Raw genomic sequence first — 17,317 nt, 5'->3', positions numbered from 1 at the left:
TGCATTCAAAAACAACATCCATTTTGTCTTTGCACAGTTTAGGACCATTCTATGAAGGTGTTTTTGAAGTAGGTTAAATGATAGCTGTAGATTTTGAGTAGCAGTATGAATAAAATCGGCATAGGAATAAAGGACCATGTCATCTGTGTAAAGATGGAAGTTGCAATTGTACAATGAAGAGGTAATATTGTTTATATACATAGTGAATGAGACTGGTCCAAGGACAGAACTCCCTGTGCAATGGGGAGAAAAGAGGACTGGATATTACCTATCCTGACACACTGCGACCTATTAGAGAGATAATTCTGAACCCACAAGCAGCTAGCATTGTCAAAACCCAAAGAAGGAAGTCGTTGTAAAAGCAGAGAGTGGTCAACTGTGTCAAAAGCTTTAGTTAACTCAATAAATAGAGCAGCACAGTGTTTTTTGTTATCTAATGCTAAGACTATATTCTTAATTAGTATGGGGGAAGCAGAAATAAAGAAATAGTGCTATGTTTAGGCCTGAAGCCAGACTGAAACGGAGTTACATTTCACAAGAAAAAATATGTTTGAGAAAAGTCATAAGAAGATTTTCTGCAGCATAAATGTTTTTCTTCTTATTTCCTCTCTTGTAAAACATTCCTCAACTGAAGATTTATCTCGTGATCCTTTGGGGGACTGGGAACAATTTTATTGTGGGCTTGAAGCACTTATAATAATAAAAAAAACCTTTTTAAACTGCACAAGTATCAGTATGCAAACGTACTGATGAACTGAAAGTTTTCACAAAAAAGGTCAATAAAAACTCTCTCTTCTCCACTATGCTTTATTCCCCAGAATTTTCTGCATTTTTACCTTAACTAGGGTGTCATCTGAGATTGTTTCCTGTTTCTCTGGGGAATAAAGCATGGTTTGTTGGAGAAAATTGTTTCAACTTGTTACACTTTGATAGACTTGTATTAGCACTCAAGCAAGTTTCCACCTCTGTGTGTGCGCAGTCTCAAATGTACACATTTTATTATTATAATTTATTATTATATAGACACTAAAAGATAACAAGGACATCATACATACCCACACTAAACAAACTACCATTCAGAGAAATGTGGGTTCAGCTGAGGCAAAATCCAAAAACTAACCTTGGCACTGACTGAGTCAACTCTGTGCCACCACTGAAGAAGATTGCCCTTGCTGTATTTTACTACTGGCAATGTTAAAACTGCAGAGGCTTTGTCATACAGTTGCTGACAGTGACTCAAGCAGCCTTTACATGGTCTGCCCCATGGGTCCAAGGTCAATTAACAATTCTGCTCTGCCCACATGACGTCCTCGGGCTGTGCTTCCACTGTATGTTACATTCTGGAGTATTAATGTACCATTATGGGAAAAATAGTGGTTATTATTGATTGATTGAGTGAATATTTTAGTGATATTAATGTTAATGGTAATATAATAAACTTGCAATTTAGTGTAAATAACATTATATTGATTATATTTTCTTTGAATTTCATTCTAGATAATATAACACAATTTAATGGACTGTTTGGTATCCTTGACTAACAGTATAAAGCCTTAACCCACGAGGAAAGGCCTGTGCTATGCTCATCAAAATATTGATATGCAGCCAACGCAAAACAACCACAATGTGTAGGCTGTCAGGACTCTCACAACCTGTGGCTGCACGTCGCCTTGGGTCTCTTTCTAAAACAGGAGGAAAGTAAGTAGCACAGGCTGACACTTGCCCAGAGCCCGAGCATCAGATGAGCGGTACTGGAGTGAGAACAACACAGCAAACAGCGACCACCATGACGGCAGGGTGGGATGCAGGAAGAAGACGCCTGTACATATGAACGAGAGCATGCGATTTCACTTCACATGACAGCACGTTAGGAACATAAATAACGCCAGAGTCATTAAACACAAAACATGCCACGCAATCCCACTCACCGTTTGGCTTTGTCATGTGTCAATTCCTCAGAAAACTAGACCTAATGAGAGCTGACTGAGCAAATAGTCGTTAACAGAGCCTTCCAGACCAGTCGCTGTCTTTCTTTTCCATTCTGTTCTCCGCTCTTTTCACAGAAGTAATTTGTTGAATGGGCTTCAAAAGAAAAAAAAAAGTTACATCTCGGCAAATTGCCAGTTTTTTTTTTTTTATTTCCGCGCTTGGTTTGTTGTTATTTTGGAATCTGTGTGTATATGGCTGCTGCCCTTTCGCCTCGGCTCGGGATGCCCAAGATGGAGGCTTGCGTGTACCTGTCATGCAACATGCGCAGTAGCGGCTGCACAGAGCCGGAGAGCATCAGTCTCATCATCAGCACCACGGACAGCCGCTCCCCGCCTCCACTCATACAGCCGCTGCTAAACGCTGACGTGACGGCAGGGTTAAAAAAAAAAAAAAAAAAGCCTCACTATTTATGGCAGTGTCTGTGTGGTATTTAGCGGCAGATGGACGCGAATAGTGAGGGCTGTAGACCATAAAACAGAAACCGACGGCAGATTATGGATGTATTACACTTCAGGCTCAGGCGCTATGAGCAGAGGGCTTCTATTGGTGTTCATTATAGTGAATTCTCTGGTATTCAGGCTTGGTTTTATATATAGACCCATATAGTCCTATATATATATTGAAATTTGGTGGGTAATGATTGTTTTACGTCCAAATTAGACTGTGATTGAGTGCACGATTGAGTGAGAGAGAAAAATAGAGAGACCAATCAGTAATTTTTGCTTTATTTATTTGTATATATTCGTAACTGAATGTAGAGGCCTGTTTGTCAGCTTAGCTATGTTTTAAATATTAGTGATCCAAACAAACTTTTAACAGCATTAAAAAACATCACAGGAAAACAATCTCACCATTTGTTCTGGAGCTTGTGATAAACATCAAATAGAGATTTAAGTCATTAAAGTTCTCAGGACAAGAAAAAAAGAAAATTTTAACTTCCTCAAAAACTGGGTAAACGCCATCTGCTGATGAAGATAATGTGATATGATCAAAAGCCCCAGAGCTGCTGCTAAATTAACCATGTCTTGAGATTGTAGCTGTTTCCCAGGATCAAGGAACCCCATAACTTAGATTTCAGTCAAGTCAAGTCAGTTCTATTCGTATAGCCCAATATCACAATACACCCCAGGATTGTGTATGTACAGAACAGACCGAGATGTCAAGATTAAAGATAAATTGATATATATGAAGAATATGACTGAATATTATTATCTGTTGTCTATTAGTCAGTCTGTTAGAGTACCAGTCATATCATGCTCCGATCGTTTGTCATATTGGTGGTGGACATTTAGATTGCGTCTTTAATGAATTAATAAATTGAAGAGCAGATGAATGACCGAGTGAATGGCTGAATGATTAGAAGCATTGTACTGTATTAGAAGCATTAAAAAATGTTTTGGCAGAGGACCAAACAGTAACAAACTCATCAAATATTATCAAATCTATGAATCATGGGTGTTTTATCCAGCATAATACTGTACAGTATAGTAGGAATTTTGTATGGCACATGATTGATGCTCCTCTACTACAAAGCATTCTGTACAGATCTGAGCTTTCTGCTTGTCACATCGACAGCTGCTGTTATGATGGTGGTTTCTCTCTTAGAACAAACACATCCTGAAGAAAAAGTCATTTAAAGCTCTTTTACTATAAGTGTAATACCTTACAGTACCTAAATTAATTTTATTTTCAAAACAGAGGTTGTGTTGCAACAATGTAGGGAAATCAAATCCTATAGAAGAGCACTGAATATAGTTAATGTAACTTTTGGATGAGAAAAGACTGATATTAGCATAAAGTATCAGCAATCAGACAATAACTATCAGTATTTTTTTATCAGTTGACCTGTAGTGATTATCATCTTTCTACAATACAGAGTGACAAATCTATAACAGCTGGTCTGGAGTATGCACTGCAGCTTTCTAGTATTAACTTTGTGTGTCCAAATGGTTCATATAAAATGTTCTGGTCCATTATGAAATCAAGTCAGTGTTAGAAAACAGGTTACAAGTAGAATTGATTATCTGGAGGATGATGGATATTACTTTTAACATTTAATTCGAATTCCCTAAAAGGATTTGGCATTAATTTCTATAAACCACAACTTTATCCTGGATTTAGCTGTGGCCATTTACATTTTAAAAAAAAAACCTTTTGCAAACATCAGTTGTGTCATTTTTAATTTTAAAAGAACTGAACAGGAATCCTAATCTTTTGTTCTTTCAGTGAAAATAAAATCCATCGCAGAATGCGTCTGAGCTGATTTTTTCCCACAGTTTTGATCCATATCTCATTTATCACTTTACGTCAAACAACTTGGGAGGCCTTTTCAACATTGATCCCCGTAGTATAATTTTAACTGACACGGCATTCCATTTGCATACACAAATTAATCGACACCATATGCATAGAGATTAATGATTTATGTCACAGGGCATGGTTCTGGAGTTACAATCAAGAGGCTTGCAACACAGCACAAGGATTCTTTTGTGTTGTCTAGAAAAATGTTCACTGGCTGGCCATGAGCCATGTGTGTGATGGACAGCCATGTGCCATTCCAGAAATGTGTCGGGCTGGATTGAACCAATCAATTATGGTATTATACCTGGCACGCAGGCCACATTTCTGCTACTTTACTGTGGCTGAGAAAAGTAATATGTGTTGTCATATTCTTATTCAAATGAAAATAAACCTTTTGACAGAGGTGGAGACACAGTAGTGTTGCAACTAACTATATTTTTTCCCCACTTTGTACTGCTGAGTAACATGTTTGTTTTCAGTCCAGAAGTTATGAGTAGCTCTTCAACTGAACCCCGAGACGCTTCATGGACATAACTTAACATCTGTGACAAGATAAACTGCTTGGAAGAGAATTTCACAGAAGCTGCCAGAGTGAGTCAAATTGGGATGTAAATCATGAAGGATGAAGATAAAACAAAGGGCAGCAGGACTGAGGGAATTTGCAAAATATCAGCGTATTTGTAAGATAATATTTTCAAGGGGTCTTAAATTTAGTGCAACTACTGTATGTGTGTAAAGTGAATTCGATGTTCCCACAGAATGGTAACATTATACATTCTTCAGGGTAAAGACATTAAAAAAAATGGCAAAATTGGATCCAGATATATATTTTTTATGAGATCAGACATTTATTCTTCAAGGGGACCCACACAAAAAGCCTCTATTAAAATAATTATAGGTGATTTTTGCAGTGATTCTTGTCTTTTCTCTCTTTTTGAGATGTGTAAATTAATATATTTCAAATTAATTGTATGGGGAAAAAAAGTCATGCAGGTCACAGAAGAAAGTCCTGTATTTTCTGCCTCTAAATCCTCATTATAACAGCACTGTAAACAGGCACTTTTACAGAATATTGGCATGTTCAGGTATTGGCATCGTCCAAGCTGCTGAGTTCTTCCTTTAGTTATTGATCAAGGTCTCTGCCTTCTACATGGTGCTTCCTCTATCTCACCTGTAAACAAAACATGTTTAAACCCACTGAACCCATATCATACAAGACCTTAACAACTTAAAGAAGAATTTGCAACATCTTTCAACAATACAAACCAGCGTATACTATCAACTACCAAACTACACAGATGAAGTATGATATTAATGCAATAGGCACGAGTAAACATTTGCACAGAATCGCAGGCTAACAGATGTTCACCCTCATACAATCTATCACAACACAGTCCCAGGCTGCAGTACAATATTGTATTGATGAAGTTTGGCACTGTAGTCGATTTGACCCCTAGATCATTAAATAAACAAATTGCCATAATGGAAACTGAGTCTTCCCCATCAGCAGATGTTTAGTAAGGGCAACACTAACCGAGAGTATGATGGAGGCATTGTGCCAGAAAGCTGTTCAGCGGGAGAGCTCTCTCCCAATGTTTTTGGACCTCTCTCCACTCAGACGTAAAAAGGGAAATCCTCTAGGAGCAAAGTTGTTGTTTTTTTTTTTGTTTTTTTTTCTCCCCCAAAAAGAGATGTCTAACAGTTTTTTAGAGGTTACACAGAATAGAAATATGACAAGTTATTGTTTAAATTTATTGTAAACTGATGTTTTGATGCATCATACATTTTTTAGCTCTTCTGTTTATGGGATAAGATGAATTCCTGAAATGAGCACCACCTGAGATTATTTTTTTCTGTCTTCAGTATTTTGTACATCACAATAGTGTTCAAATCAGGTACCTTGTTTTAATTCCAGCTTGAACGAAACGCAGTGTAGATGTCCTCCTGTCTCCTTTTCAGAGCATTCAGGAGCAATAACAAATCGGGTCAGACAGCATCACAAAAGTAACAGGTGAATTTAAATTGAGTTCACTTCAGGTTCAGCTGAGAAAGGCTGGCTGCAGACAAATGTGTTGGACAAAGTCACAATGTTTTAATTAAAGTGCAGAACACAACACAAAATGCTGATTTCATGCACTGCACTGGCTCGCTGGGGCCACTTCTACAAGTTTTAACATACAGTAAATACTGTTTTGAATATATATTTATTATTCCACATTGCTTTGAATAACAGGCTGTATCAAATGAAATGATCGTGTATGTTGATGATTTAACTTTATTTATGAATTTTAATCTTGTTTCAACCATCTCAATTACCTAAATTCTTCCAAGTGTGGACAAAGTATCTTGAGCATATATACAATAGTCCCACAGATGCAATTTTGTGCAATTTATCATGTTCATTTTGTGTTAAGACTTTGTCATATAAGTTGTGATCTAAGTATATTTACTCAAGTATTTCACTTCCACTATTAGAGCAATATTACTATACTTTTGAATTTTGATTTTATGCCACTTCCTCACTTCTAGTTACTTTGCAGATTATGATTTTACATACAAAACATGTGATCAAATGATACAATATGATGCAATGTTAAATTAAACACCTCCAGCTCAACCTGCTACAATATTAAATAGCTGATTCTCTTAAAGGTGCCATTATGCATAACAGGTACAGTATTTTTACTTGTGATACTTTAGGTACATTTTGCATAAAGCTTCTATATGTTTACTTGAGTAAAACTTTAAAATACAGGACTTTTAGATGTTTTTGTGTATTTTTATATTGTAGTATTGCTACTTTTACTTACTATTTAAATTTTTGGGACTGTTGTTATTGTAGATGATACATTTGATTGCATAGTATTGAACAGATGATCGTTTTACTGTGGACACCAGAGAATTAATGGTTTGAATATCTACTGCAGACTGTTAACCCACCGAGGAACACATTAGCCACTGACAGGTTGCCTTAAACAAGATAGAGCAACTCGTGAATGCAACAGGGCCACAGCAGAATAAATATGCAGATAACCAGCAACCAATAAAAACACTGACAGGTTAATTTCTCAATGAATGTGAGGCCCTCGGTCTCAAACTCTGAGAACCAGTAAAATTGTCTAGGCACTGGAAAATAACCATATACCTTTCTATAATGTATCAATGATGCATGTGTTTAGTGGTGGAAATCAAAAAAGGACAAATATTAAGTTTCCAACCCCTGTGACCCTGAACAGGATTAAGCAGATTAGATGGATTAATGGATGGATGGATGATTCTATCAGAAGATAGAAATACTTAGATGGTATCATTTTGTCCTGGAATTTATTTCAATCACATGATGACATATTCTTTTATTTAACAGAATGAAAACACATGTCGTTTTGTACAGAGAGACAAGACATTTTCTGCAGTATTTGCAGTGGCATCAACAAGTGATCAAGGGGCAAAAGTCTGACTGTAGCCCTGAGGGGCACCACCAGGGGGCTCTGGTTTCAAAGCCAAGTGCAGCCAGGGGCAATTAATCATATTGCTGCCACACTTTACACATCACAAAACTTAAGCAAAAGACCTGAACATCTATAAAAGATCAGGATTTCAAGTGTACCCACATATTGAAGGAAACAGCACTGCAGCAACATTAGCATGACTTTTTATCTGTGTTTTCAATGATAAGAAGTCATCATGCATAACAATGGATGTCAAAGATTTCAATTTGGTATTTATTCTAAGAAAAGAGAGAGTCATTTCTGTCTAAATTCCTCTGCTGGCACATTTCCCACCCTGAATGAAAACCACAAATGACTTCTTGCAGGACCACACAGCGAAAGCTGCTTCTGCTACAGGAGGTTTTACCATATAAATGAAGTCATCTCAAAGGCCTTTTTCTACAAGGTGCAATAATGAGCTGCAATCTGGATTTAGCAAACATGTCCTCTCCCTTGTGTTTCACTTAATTTAACCTGGAACAAAACTGGTGTTTCACAGACACTGTGACAGATGTGTTGTGTTATATAGACTGATTGGGAAAGGGCATTTGTTTGTTTGACAGTATGCGTCCTGAAAGGCAAGCAAGTCTAATGGGATTTAGCTGGGAGCTGATGACTGTGAATTCTCCGTTGTATACATTTCCATCTCAGTCTGCTCAGTGGACACAGAGCCCTGCTGGCTGGCATGTCTCTGTATGTTAGCCGTGACCCAAAAGGTCTGTCTTGTTTCTAATTTCCTCTGTTTATTATATTTCTTTGTATCAAAGCCTCCGCTTTTCACAAGACCACCGTGGAAGCAGCAATCAAATGTGGACAACGAGACAAAATACCCCGCTTTTACAGACAAAACCTCAAGGGGTGACTGAGTGTGTATGTGTGTGTGTGCGAAAGAGAGAGGGATTCCACAATGTGAAGTGCTGACATCTGCTGCAGGCCCTTGCAGGGCTGGAATGTGATACTCTCCTTTACACAAAGGGCCTTGGCCCTTGCAGCAGGCACAAGAAGACCTCTACATGCCCCTCTCCACAGGGGCAACACACGTATGAAATGACTGTATCAAAGCCCCATGCCTTCTTTTCCCAGCCATTAACTTTGATTAAAACCACAAAAACCTTCCTTCATACCTTAATGCTGGAGAGATGGCTGCTCTGCACTTTCTTTGAGGTGGTAGTTTCTGAGCTATGTGAGACTGGGGGTAAATTGCTGCAGCATTGCATCATGTGTCTGGCTCAATGGGTTCAATATGTCTCCAGCTCTCCTTTGATTGTTGTGTCTGTGCAGCAGCAGATCTACCATACAGCAGGGGGATACACTAGTGGATTTTGCCAACAATAGGATGGGAGGAACCACATGAAACACAGTTGATGAGGTACAACATTGTGCCGGGGAGAAAGGAAATTGGGAACAGGAGGGAGTATTGTTCCAAGCGGTGTCTCTGCTTTGATATGACAAATTGAGAAGCTCTTAAACATTTCCTTCCACAGGAACATTTAGAGCAGAAAGCACCACGGTGTGTTAAAAAGTCTTGTGTGGGTCCACATTTATCTTTCATCTCTATATGGGGAAAATGCATCAAGGATTTAAACAATCGCTCCATGGTTTAAAAAAAGCTAACTTAGACATATTTTATTATGGAAATTTCCTTTTCAGTGATGAGGTCCCTGATGTGCATATGCAATGTGGACTTCATGTGTTGAACCATGTATATGTTATAAATTTGGTGGACCATGGTGCACTGGGCAAAAAAGATCGTGGGCAACAAAGGCTGCAATGTTGTAGCCCAGAAGAATTAGGTGAATTAAAAGAAATATTTAAGAGCAAAAACACAGTGGAAGAAGATGTGATATGCACAGTAGCAAGTAAATACTTAATTTCACTTCCAGTTCAGTTCCTTCAAATCCACAGTCATTGATTTAAAAAGGATATACATTTATATCCTGTAAATGTGAATAAAAGTCAAAGGAATTTGAATTCTCTTTCTTCTTGGTTTTGTATTCTAAGGCAATATTGCTCTGAAAATCCTGAATGGTCAGATAACTAAAATATAAGTCTTAAAATGTTCAAGTTGTCTGTATTGAGCTGCTGCTTGAGTTTTAAACGTTCTTTTTCAATTGTGGGGCAAACAGTCTGCAAAGTTATTTTAAGCATTACCACGTGTCAAGACTACATCTCCATCATAATAGACAGCAGCTTTACTCTTCCTTATCTCAAGATGCTGACACTTTTTTTCCCAGGAAACTACTGGAAACACATACTGTATTTGCCAGTTTGTCAGTGAAAGTGGTTGAACCATCTCATTGGTCCAGGCAGCAACGGAATAGTTAACATCCCGGGGAGTTTCCTCGGCTGGGAAGTTGTACTTTATGTATAGCACCTGTTGCGCCGTCAGTTGGCAGTCTCCAAAAACCCAACCCCGGCCACGCAGCGATATTTTATGTCAGTCTCCACCAAGTTATGACTCAAGACCTCGCCAGACAACAGAACTTGTCTTGGTGTTGCGAATGGTTTCTCGGTACAGACTGTATCAGGTTGCTGGACTGTCTCGCTGTCTGTGTGTGTGAGAGCTTTTGCTGTAATGCGTAAAGATCTGCGAGGATTTATTCACACTGAGTCAAGAACGCACCGTGGACGCGCGCTTTAGCCAAAATGCATCTGTGCATTTCTAGTGATCTCGAACCATAGATGATATGCCTGCATTAGGACGCTTTCACAAGTAATTCCAGGATTATTTTTTACCGAAGCCAAACTTTCTGCAACTCAGTATTCAACTTTTCTCAGAACCAACAGGTGCGCACTTGCATTGCGCAGCAGCGGCAGATGTGGAAAAGGTCTGGAAAGGATTTGCCTTGATTTAGGGAGATATAAATTTCACTTTCTCCAGAGGGACTGATGATTAAGATTATGTGGATTCTACTCTGCTTTTATCCTCTCCAAATGTGTCCAAAACAGCACTGGTGTCCTGTAAACGACGCATGTGTGTGGTGATACAAACCATCCCGTCTACAGCGCTTTGTGATCGCCATCCACCACTCATCCAAATGATCCTTCCATTATTATTCCTTCTTGCATCGCTTCTCCAACAATATGGCTCGGAAGCTGAATCAAGTCATGTCAGCAAATTTCACCTTCCAAGCGTAAAGGATCAAAACGGTGAGTTTTCAATGCGCTTTTTCTCATGCAGCGAAGTCATAAAGTTTTACATAAACTTGGGAATTTCTCACACACGCATAACAAAATGTTTATTCTTACTGGGCTTAAAGCCATTCTTTTAAAAGGCACATCTTGCTTGAGTTTAACTGCAATGAATGAGAGCGTTTCATTCATTTCAAACAGCTTTATCCAGGATAGGAAGTGCAAAATTACCTTTTACCTTTAAAGTGTACCCGTGTATGTTTAAGGGGGGAAACCCTCTGAAATTCCATGTCCCCCGGGAGAAGTTTTCCCTGTGATCATAAAAAAGGCTCCATTCATGCAGCAGTAGTCGCTCCGGGCGATGTAATTTGCTTACCCTCTGCACTGCACTGAACTGCACTATCACATTTAGAAATTTCTTTTTGTCAATGTTTAATGTTACGTCCAGGCTGAAGTTGACGGCGTCCCTAACTTTAGCTGGATAAGTAAATGATTACCCTCCAATGATTTCTTGCCATCTCGGGCAATTTGGCAATCAAGCTCTTTGTTGTTTTATGGAGGGAGTGTGTTGGCGCGCGTGTATGGTTGTGCACGTGTGTACCACAAGTGGGATTTAGTGGGCACGGTGGGGCTATGTTTCATTACTTTCCACAGTTGCATCTGGTGCACTTGCATGTGTTATCTTTACTTTATTATTATTATTATTTTATCCAACTGTTTCATCCAACTGTTGAACTTCAGTTTATCCACTGGTCCTTTACTTTCATCCCCAATAGACTGACTTAGATAAATAATCATCCTGCAAATTTATACCAATCCAGGACTTCTTAGAAATATAGTCCACAAAGACAGTTTTTCCCAAAGTTTCCCATCCTTAATTGGCATTTGACCAATCCTGTGAATACAGGCCTCTAAAGCAGCAGTAGAAGAATGTGTTCTTGAATATTGATATGCTTACTGAGAGCTTAGCTTGAGCCGAGGAAAGTGTCACCAAAATAAGTTTTTAGGAACAGAATTGGGATTCATTTAATAGCAAGTGCAAAAAAAGATTGAAAACAAAAGTTTTGTACAACAACATAAAACTCAACAGTACCTGACAGGGTACGGTTCAAAGAAACAACATGCGTGCATCCTGCAGATGTTGCACTGGTCAAACTTCATTCATTCCTCAGTATTCTACAGCCAGTGGGTTTGACTGGCCTTGTGTGAGGACATGCAGCGCTGACTTCACTACAGTAACAGTCCAAGCTGGGAAATCAGAGCCTCCCCCCGGGATCTCCAGGTTTAATCAGAACGGCTGAGAAAGGAAAACAACAGGGGGGAGAGAAGGGAGGGAAAGGGATGAAGGAGGTGGAGGAGGAGGAGAAGGAGGAGGGGGAAGTGTGGGTGAATAGATGTTAAACTGTCAAAGAACTCTTTAAAACGGCGGTCACACGTTGGCTCAGGGTGAAGCTGCCCAGGCCGTCTGTAACCTTTGACTGGAGTGTCTGAAAGCTCACCGTTCTGACGCGCTTGATTGCTGATAGTTTGTGAGACAATTTGATATCGATCTGGATGAGGGGAAAGAGCCAGACCTGTCTGGCATGTTTAGTAGTAGTTGCCTGGAGAGTTACGGTCCCCAGTCGTATTAAACTTGGCAAGCAGCTGCTGATGACTCCATAAGATATCAGAGCAGGCTGTCTCCCATTGAGGGCCTGTGCTTTGTGGAGTAACCATCTGTCACACTAAATGATTTGGACAAAAGTCTCAAAAAAGCTAACAGAATGAGCATGAACTCTGAAATGTAAATTGTATGTGTTGTGGTCGTAAATAATATGAACATTTCCTTCCTCCGTCTCCACCACTAAGGATTATGTTACAATAACATGTATTTCACATGCCATTTTCATGTGTTTGCCACATGGCTATAAGGTTTCGTGGTTATTAAGAAAAATCATTGCTGAAAGGGACATCTATAGTTACACTACAAAAATGCTTTGTATGGTTTTGGATCTGAATGTGTACCCATCCACCACCACCACCACCATCACCACCACAACCTCTGGTCACGTCTACAAATTATTATTTTGCTGGGAGGAAAAGTCTTTCTCTCATTGCTATTTCACAGAAGATGTCATGTTTGAATATTAGGCACAACATTTTTTCATGATGATTGGCAAAAGGCCAATGTGGTGTTGTTTTGCAGCCTTGTTTCCTTAATATTACATTAATAAACAACTCATTTGCATTACCAAATATATTTAGTAAGAAACAAAAGGCTGCCCAGATTAAGTTTTTATCAATGTAACAAGGGACATGTCTGCAAACCATTCACTGCCTATGCAAAATGTTCATTCTGTCTGTCAAAACTATAACTGTCAATGTAGAGTATTTCATTTGCTTTCCCTACAATTTCCACTCCTGGCAACTAATGCACATTTTTATTTTTGTGGTTATGTTTAGGCAACACAAAGCACTTGGTCATGTTTTGGGAAAGATGTTGTATCAGGGTTAAATTCTGCAAAAAATATATGATGATATGATATGATACAGAATGCATTTTCAAAAGTTACCCAAAAAATGGTATTTCTCTAACTTTGACCAAGTGTTTTAGTAGCCTACACCTACCAACACAATGGACATAAGATATGAACAACAGTGCTTTGTAAACCTATCCATCCTGGATTGGAACACTTGTTGCTAGTCAACATTACTGCACATTTCTTCTTATCTGACAGAGTGGCATTTATAGAGAAAGTTCAATCAATGTTGCCCTCCTGTCTAAGCAAACAGACTCAGGCATATAACAATAAAGCTACACTGCACCTTGTCTCCAGTCGTATTAACTAACGGCCCCTATAAGCTTGTTTCATTACATTGATATGTCCTTTGTTCATGCTACAGTGTTTATAATGCCTATTTCCATTAGGCTGTGATTTGCTGGCAGAGCAGCCAGTTGTATAACATTTTACATCCAGATGAAGGTGCATCTCAGTTTCCCAATCACACAGGTCATCTCAGGGGGCGCCTCTTCATATCACTCCTCCGAGTTAAGTGGTCTGGCTTCACTTTCCCGTAGAAGGCCATGTTTTTACCACCACCTAGCCCACCCATAAGCACAGACCCAGCTCTTATTAGAAAAATCCGGCTTCAGATATTTGTAGGAGATGTGGATTACCTGCAGATATTCCCACATATCCCCCCTGAGCGCCACTGAAGGAAGGTATGCACCGCGCCAGACCTGCCAATGATCACAGAGGCTGCTGTTCCGCTAAAGATTACGAGATTAGTGAGTAGACTAGGGTTATTAGGGTCACGGGCCTATGGGGAAAATCTGCAGTTTTCCTCATATGTATACATGGAGGGTTAAAGATACAGAGGTGTATTGTGCATTCATTAGATTATGATGCAGCTAAATAAGTGGTTATAGTGGGGGTTTAAAAACAGGAAAGAAAGTGGGTGGCCCCCGTCAGAGATCAAAACCGTTTTAGGTGCACTGTTATGTGTACATCATCCATTCATTCAGATCTGACTGGGAGCACAGGTTTAAAAGCACACATACAGAGCAGTGAAGTGGGAGGAGATATTTTGGGTGTTTGGGGTTCTGGAAGTAAAAGTGCCATTCATTTGTTTGCAGTGATTGGCAGTTAGTGCGCTTCCAAGGCTTAGGTGGGAGAGAAACTCTCCTGATTGAAGTTACAAGCCTGTATATATAAAAACTTATTGGGACAAGTCAGCTACTCCCAGGAAGTATTTTGGAAACATCTAATCATGGAGCTTAACGCAGAATTCCACACAATTTTTTGGTTTGTTTTGTTTTTGTTTTTAGAGCCATCCACCATTCAGTACAAAACAGAAACAAAGTTGAAAGAATTATAATAGATTAAACCTATAGTATTATTTTTAAAAAAAGCCTTTTACTCTGTCTTTCTGTTACTGTACCTATAAAGTCATGCAACATTATGCCGCATCAAATCACATATCTACATATGTAAAGTTAGAAACCATCAACATTTTCTCAGCCAATTATTACCAAATCTGTCCACAAGACCAAACATAGTGGTTTAAATACTGTAGGTACGAGCCTCCTCTACCGGCAACTACAAGTGTGGCCAGCTGGCATTCAAGTTTCCACTATGTTATTTTAAGTGGTCTCCAGAGTGCTTAACTCTGTGTTTTAATTTGAAATTACGATACGGCTCTTAAACCAGTGAAACAAAACTAGCCGGTCTTGGAATCTCCATTCATTCTTTAATACAGGTCAGATGTTTCCTGAGCCTGCTGCCCTGGGAAAGCTTGTTTCCAGTTAGAAGAAGCTGTACTTTGATGGATATGCTTGAATGAATGAATGCAGCACTATGCAGTTAATCATCGTAGTGGGCAGTGCAATAGCAAGCCGGTATGCTTGGCTGAATTAAAACCATCAAAGAAAATGGATGGCTCGAATGTTCAATGAACTCAGCGCAAAATAAAGAGGGCAGCAATTACACTGAGTATATCACCATTGTCAGATGAAAACCGCATATATAAAGAAAGGTTTGCCAGGATGGTTGAAAGTGATTTCTTATTTTTTCAACAAGGCTAATGTATTTTTTAATTTGAAAAATGTATTTTCAACAACCTTCATGGGCCCATCCATTCTGACAGTCACTAAACACATCAGTTCCTGTGTAAACATTCAGTGTAAGCAAGAAAAAGAAAATTCCTAAATCTGCAGTTGTGTGATTTTTCCACGATAGCAACAGGACAACCCCTCGACCACTGAATACAGGAAGGTCTATGTCTCCTGGCAGGAGGAGTTTTTCCCCTCAACATCTCACTCTGGAGAGGGGGACCCTGGATAAAAGTGTCTATGTTTTCCCTGTCAGCACTATTTGAACATGGAGTGCTGTATTTGGCAAGCAAAGCATGCAGCCGCCTGCCTGCTGTTTGTCATTTCAGGCAGCGAGCGCACCGTCTCTCCCACCTCCTCAAGCACTTTTCAAGGGATCTGGGTCACAGGTTTAAACTCTGCTGAAGAAATGCCCTGCACAAACACCAAGTCTATCTGTGCCTTGCCTAATACATGTTAATGAAGTGTTTTTTTTTCTTTTCTTGCAGACAATGCTCTGGTCAGGTCTAATTAAGTAAAGAATGGGAAGTACCTTGGTCTCCAAAAAGCTGCTCCAATTGATATTTTTAACATGGATGAAATGGCTGTATATATAATGGTGGAAGGGGTCACCTGCAGTGACAAACCCACAAAGAAATGATCACTTGACTCTGCAGTTCCCATCAGCTTTATGTAGCTTTTAGCATCTTTAAGCTCATAGTTTTGGTTTTGTGGCCCACAACTTTACTTTTTTGCTTCAGTCTCCTTGTAGGCATAATTTTCAGATGCATCCGGCAGTTTTGTTTTTTGATAAACCCACTGTATGCTAGCTTCCCAGCACCAAACGGAAAACAGACAAAGTTGGCAACTGACCGGTGAACATGAAACTTAAACTTTCGAACTTAAAGGAGAGTGAACAGGCTATCGGACTAGCTGAGGCCAGAAACACAAGGTAACACTATAATACAGCCCTCAATTTATGGTGTCATTTCATTGTATGAATCAGGTACTAATAAAATACTTACTTGTTCCTACTGGTACTTAAATGTAGGTACAGTGGAATAAAACTAGACTATGGGGAACAGGGGAGCAACAGTTGAGCATTTTAGAGGAAAGGAGAAATGCATTATACTTTAAGTATAGTGCGTAATAAATTATACTCTAAGATCAAAATTGGTTTTAGCTGCATAACCTTGGCCGTAATAAGTTATTATATGCCTGAACTTAACCATTATCAAACATTTTCTTATAAAAAAACACATAGACATTGACATATGCACATTGTGCAATTAGACATAATTGGTAATAAAGATATATAACTTTATTTTTATTCATGGAAGGTTAATAGTCGTTAGTTGCAAATTGTGAGCTTCAAATCAAGCTTGGACTAAAATGAAGGTTCAAATTTGAAAGAAAAAAATCCTAGTTAACATAAACAACATAAAACAACAAAAAACATACAACAAATCTTCATCTTAGCTACTACTGAAGTGCCCTTAAGTGAGGCACTTAACCCCAAAATGAGTGTTGAGTATCAGAGTGCAGCGGGTGGACTTGAAGCTCCCAGGTGTGCCTCAGATGGTATGAATAGAAATCAGGGTGTTGGTGAGGAAATATATTCATGCTGAGCAAACATTGCCTGGATAAATAATGTCTTTAAATAATATCTTTGATGTGGCATGGTGTTTCCCCTCTTTCTGTTTCTTATCAGTTCTTCTGTAGTGGTCTCATTGTCCTGTCTCTGTCTGCAGCCCTCCAATAAGAAACCCACTTTCTGGAATATTACCAGTTTGCAGATAAGGACTGTCAGCTGGTTACACCATCAGCTTGGCATTAT

General features: G+C 39.0%; 2 protein-coding genes across 5 annotated transcripts in view; one reads left to right on the top strand and one right to left on the bottom strand.

Moving 5' to 3' along the window:
- Positions 1-17,317, bottom strand: part of glrbb (glycine receptor, beta b) — a 57,768-nt gene that overhangs the window by 25,962 nt on the left and 14,489 nt on the right. For 2 of the 3 annotated variants that reach the window (XM_042419158.1, XM_042419160.1), the window contains exon 1: positions 1,929-2,348. The exons of the other annotated variant lie outside the window; for it this stretch is intronic. In XM_042419158.1, the coding sequence (XP_042275092.1) occupies positions 1,929-1,944 (16 nt within the window). In that variant the 5' untranslated portion in view covers positions 1,945-2,348. Of the gene's footprint in view, positions 1-1,928; positions 2,349-17,317 lie in introns of those variants that run through there. 3 annotated transcript variants of the gene reach the window in all.
- pdgfc (platelet derived growth factor c) overlaps positions 10,018-17,317 on the top strand; it is a 51,078-nt gene continuing 43,778 nt past the window's right edge. For both annotated transcript variants that reach the window (XM_042419163.1, XM_042419162.1), the window contains exon 1: positions 10,018-10,928. In XM_042419163.1, the coding sequence (XP_042275097.1) occupies positions 10,751-10,928 (178 nt within the window). In that variant the 5' untranslated portion in view covers positions 10,018-10,750. The remainder of the gene's footprint in view (positions 10,929-17,317) is intronic.

The sequence above is a fragment of the Thunnus maccoyii genome, chromosome 8 (assembly GCF_910596095.1).
Source record: "Thunnus maccoyii chromosome 8, fThuMac1.1, whole genome shotgun sequence".
NCBI lineage: Eukaryota > Metazoa > Chordata > Actinopteri > Scombriformes > Scombridae > Thunnus > Thunnus maccoyii.
The sequence above is the reverse complement of the archived record's forward strand: the minus strand, read 5'-3'. Positions and strand labels throughout refer to the sequence as shown.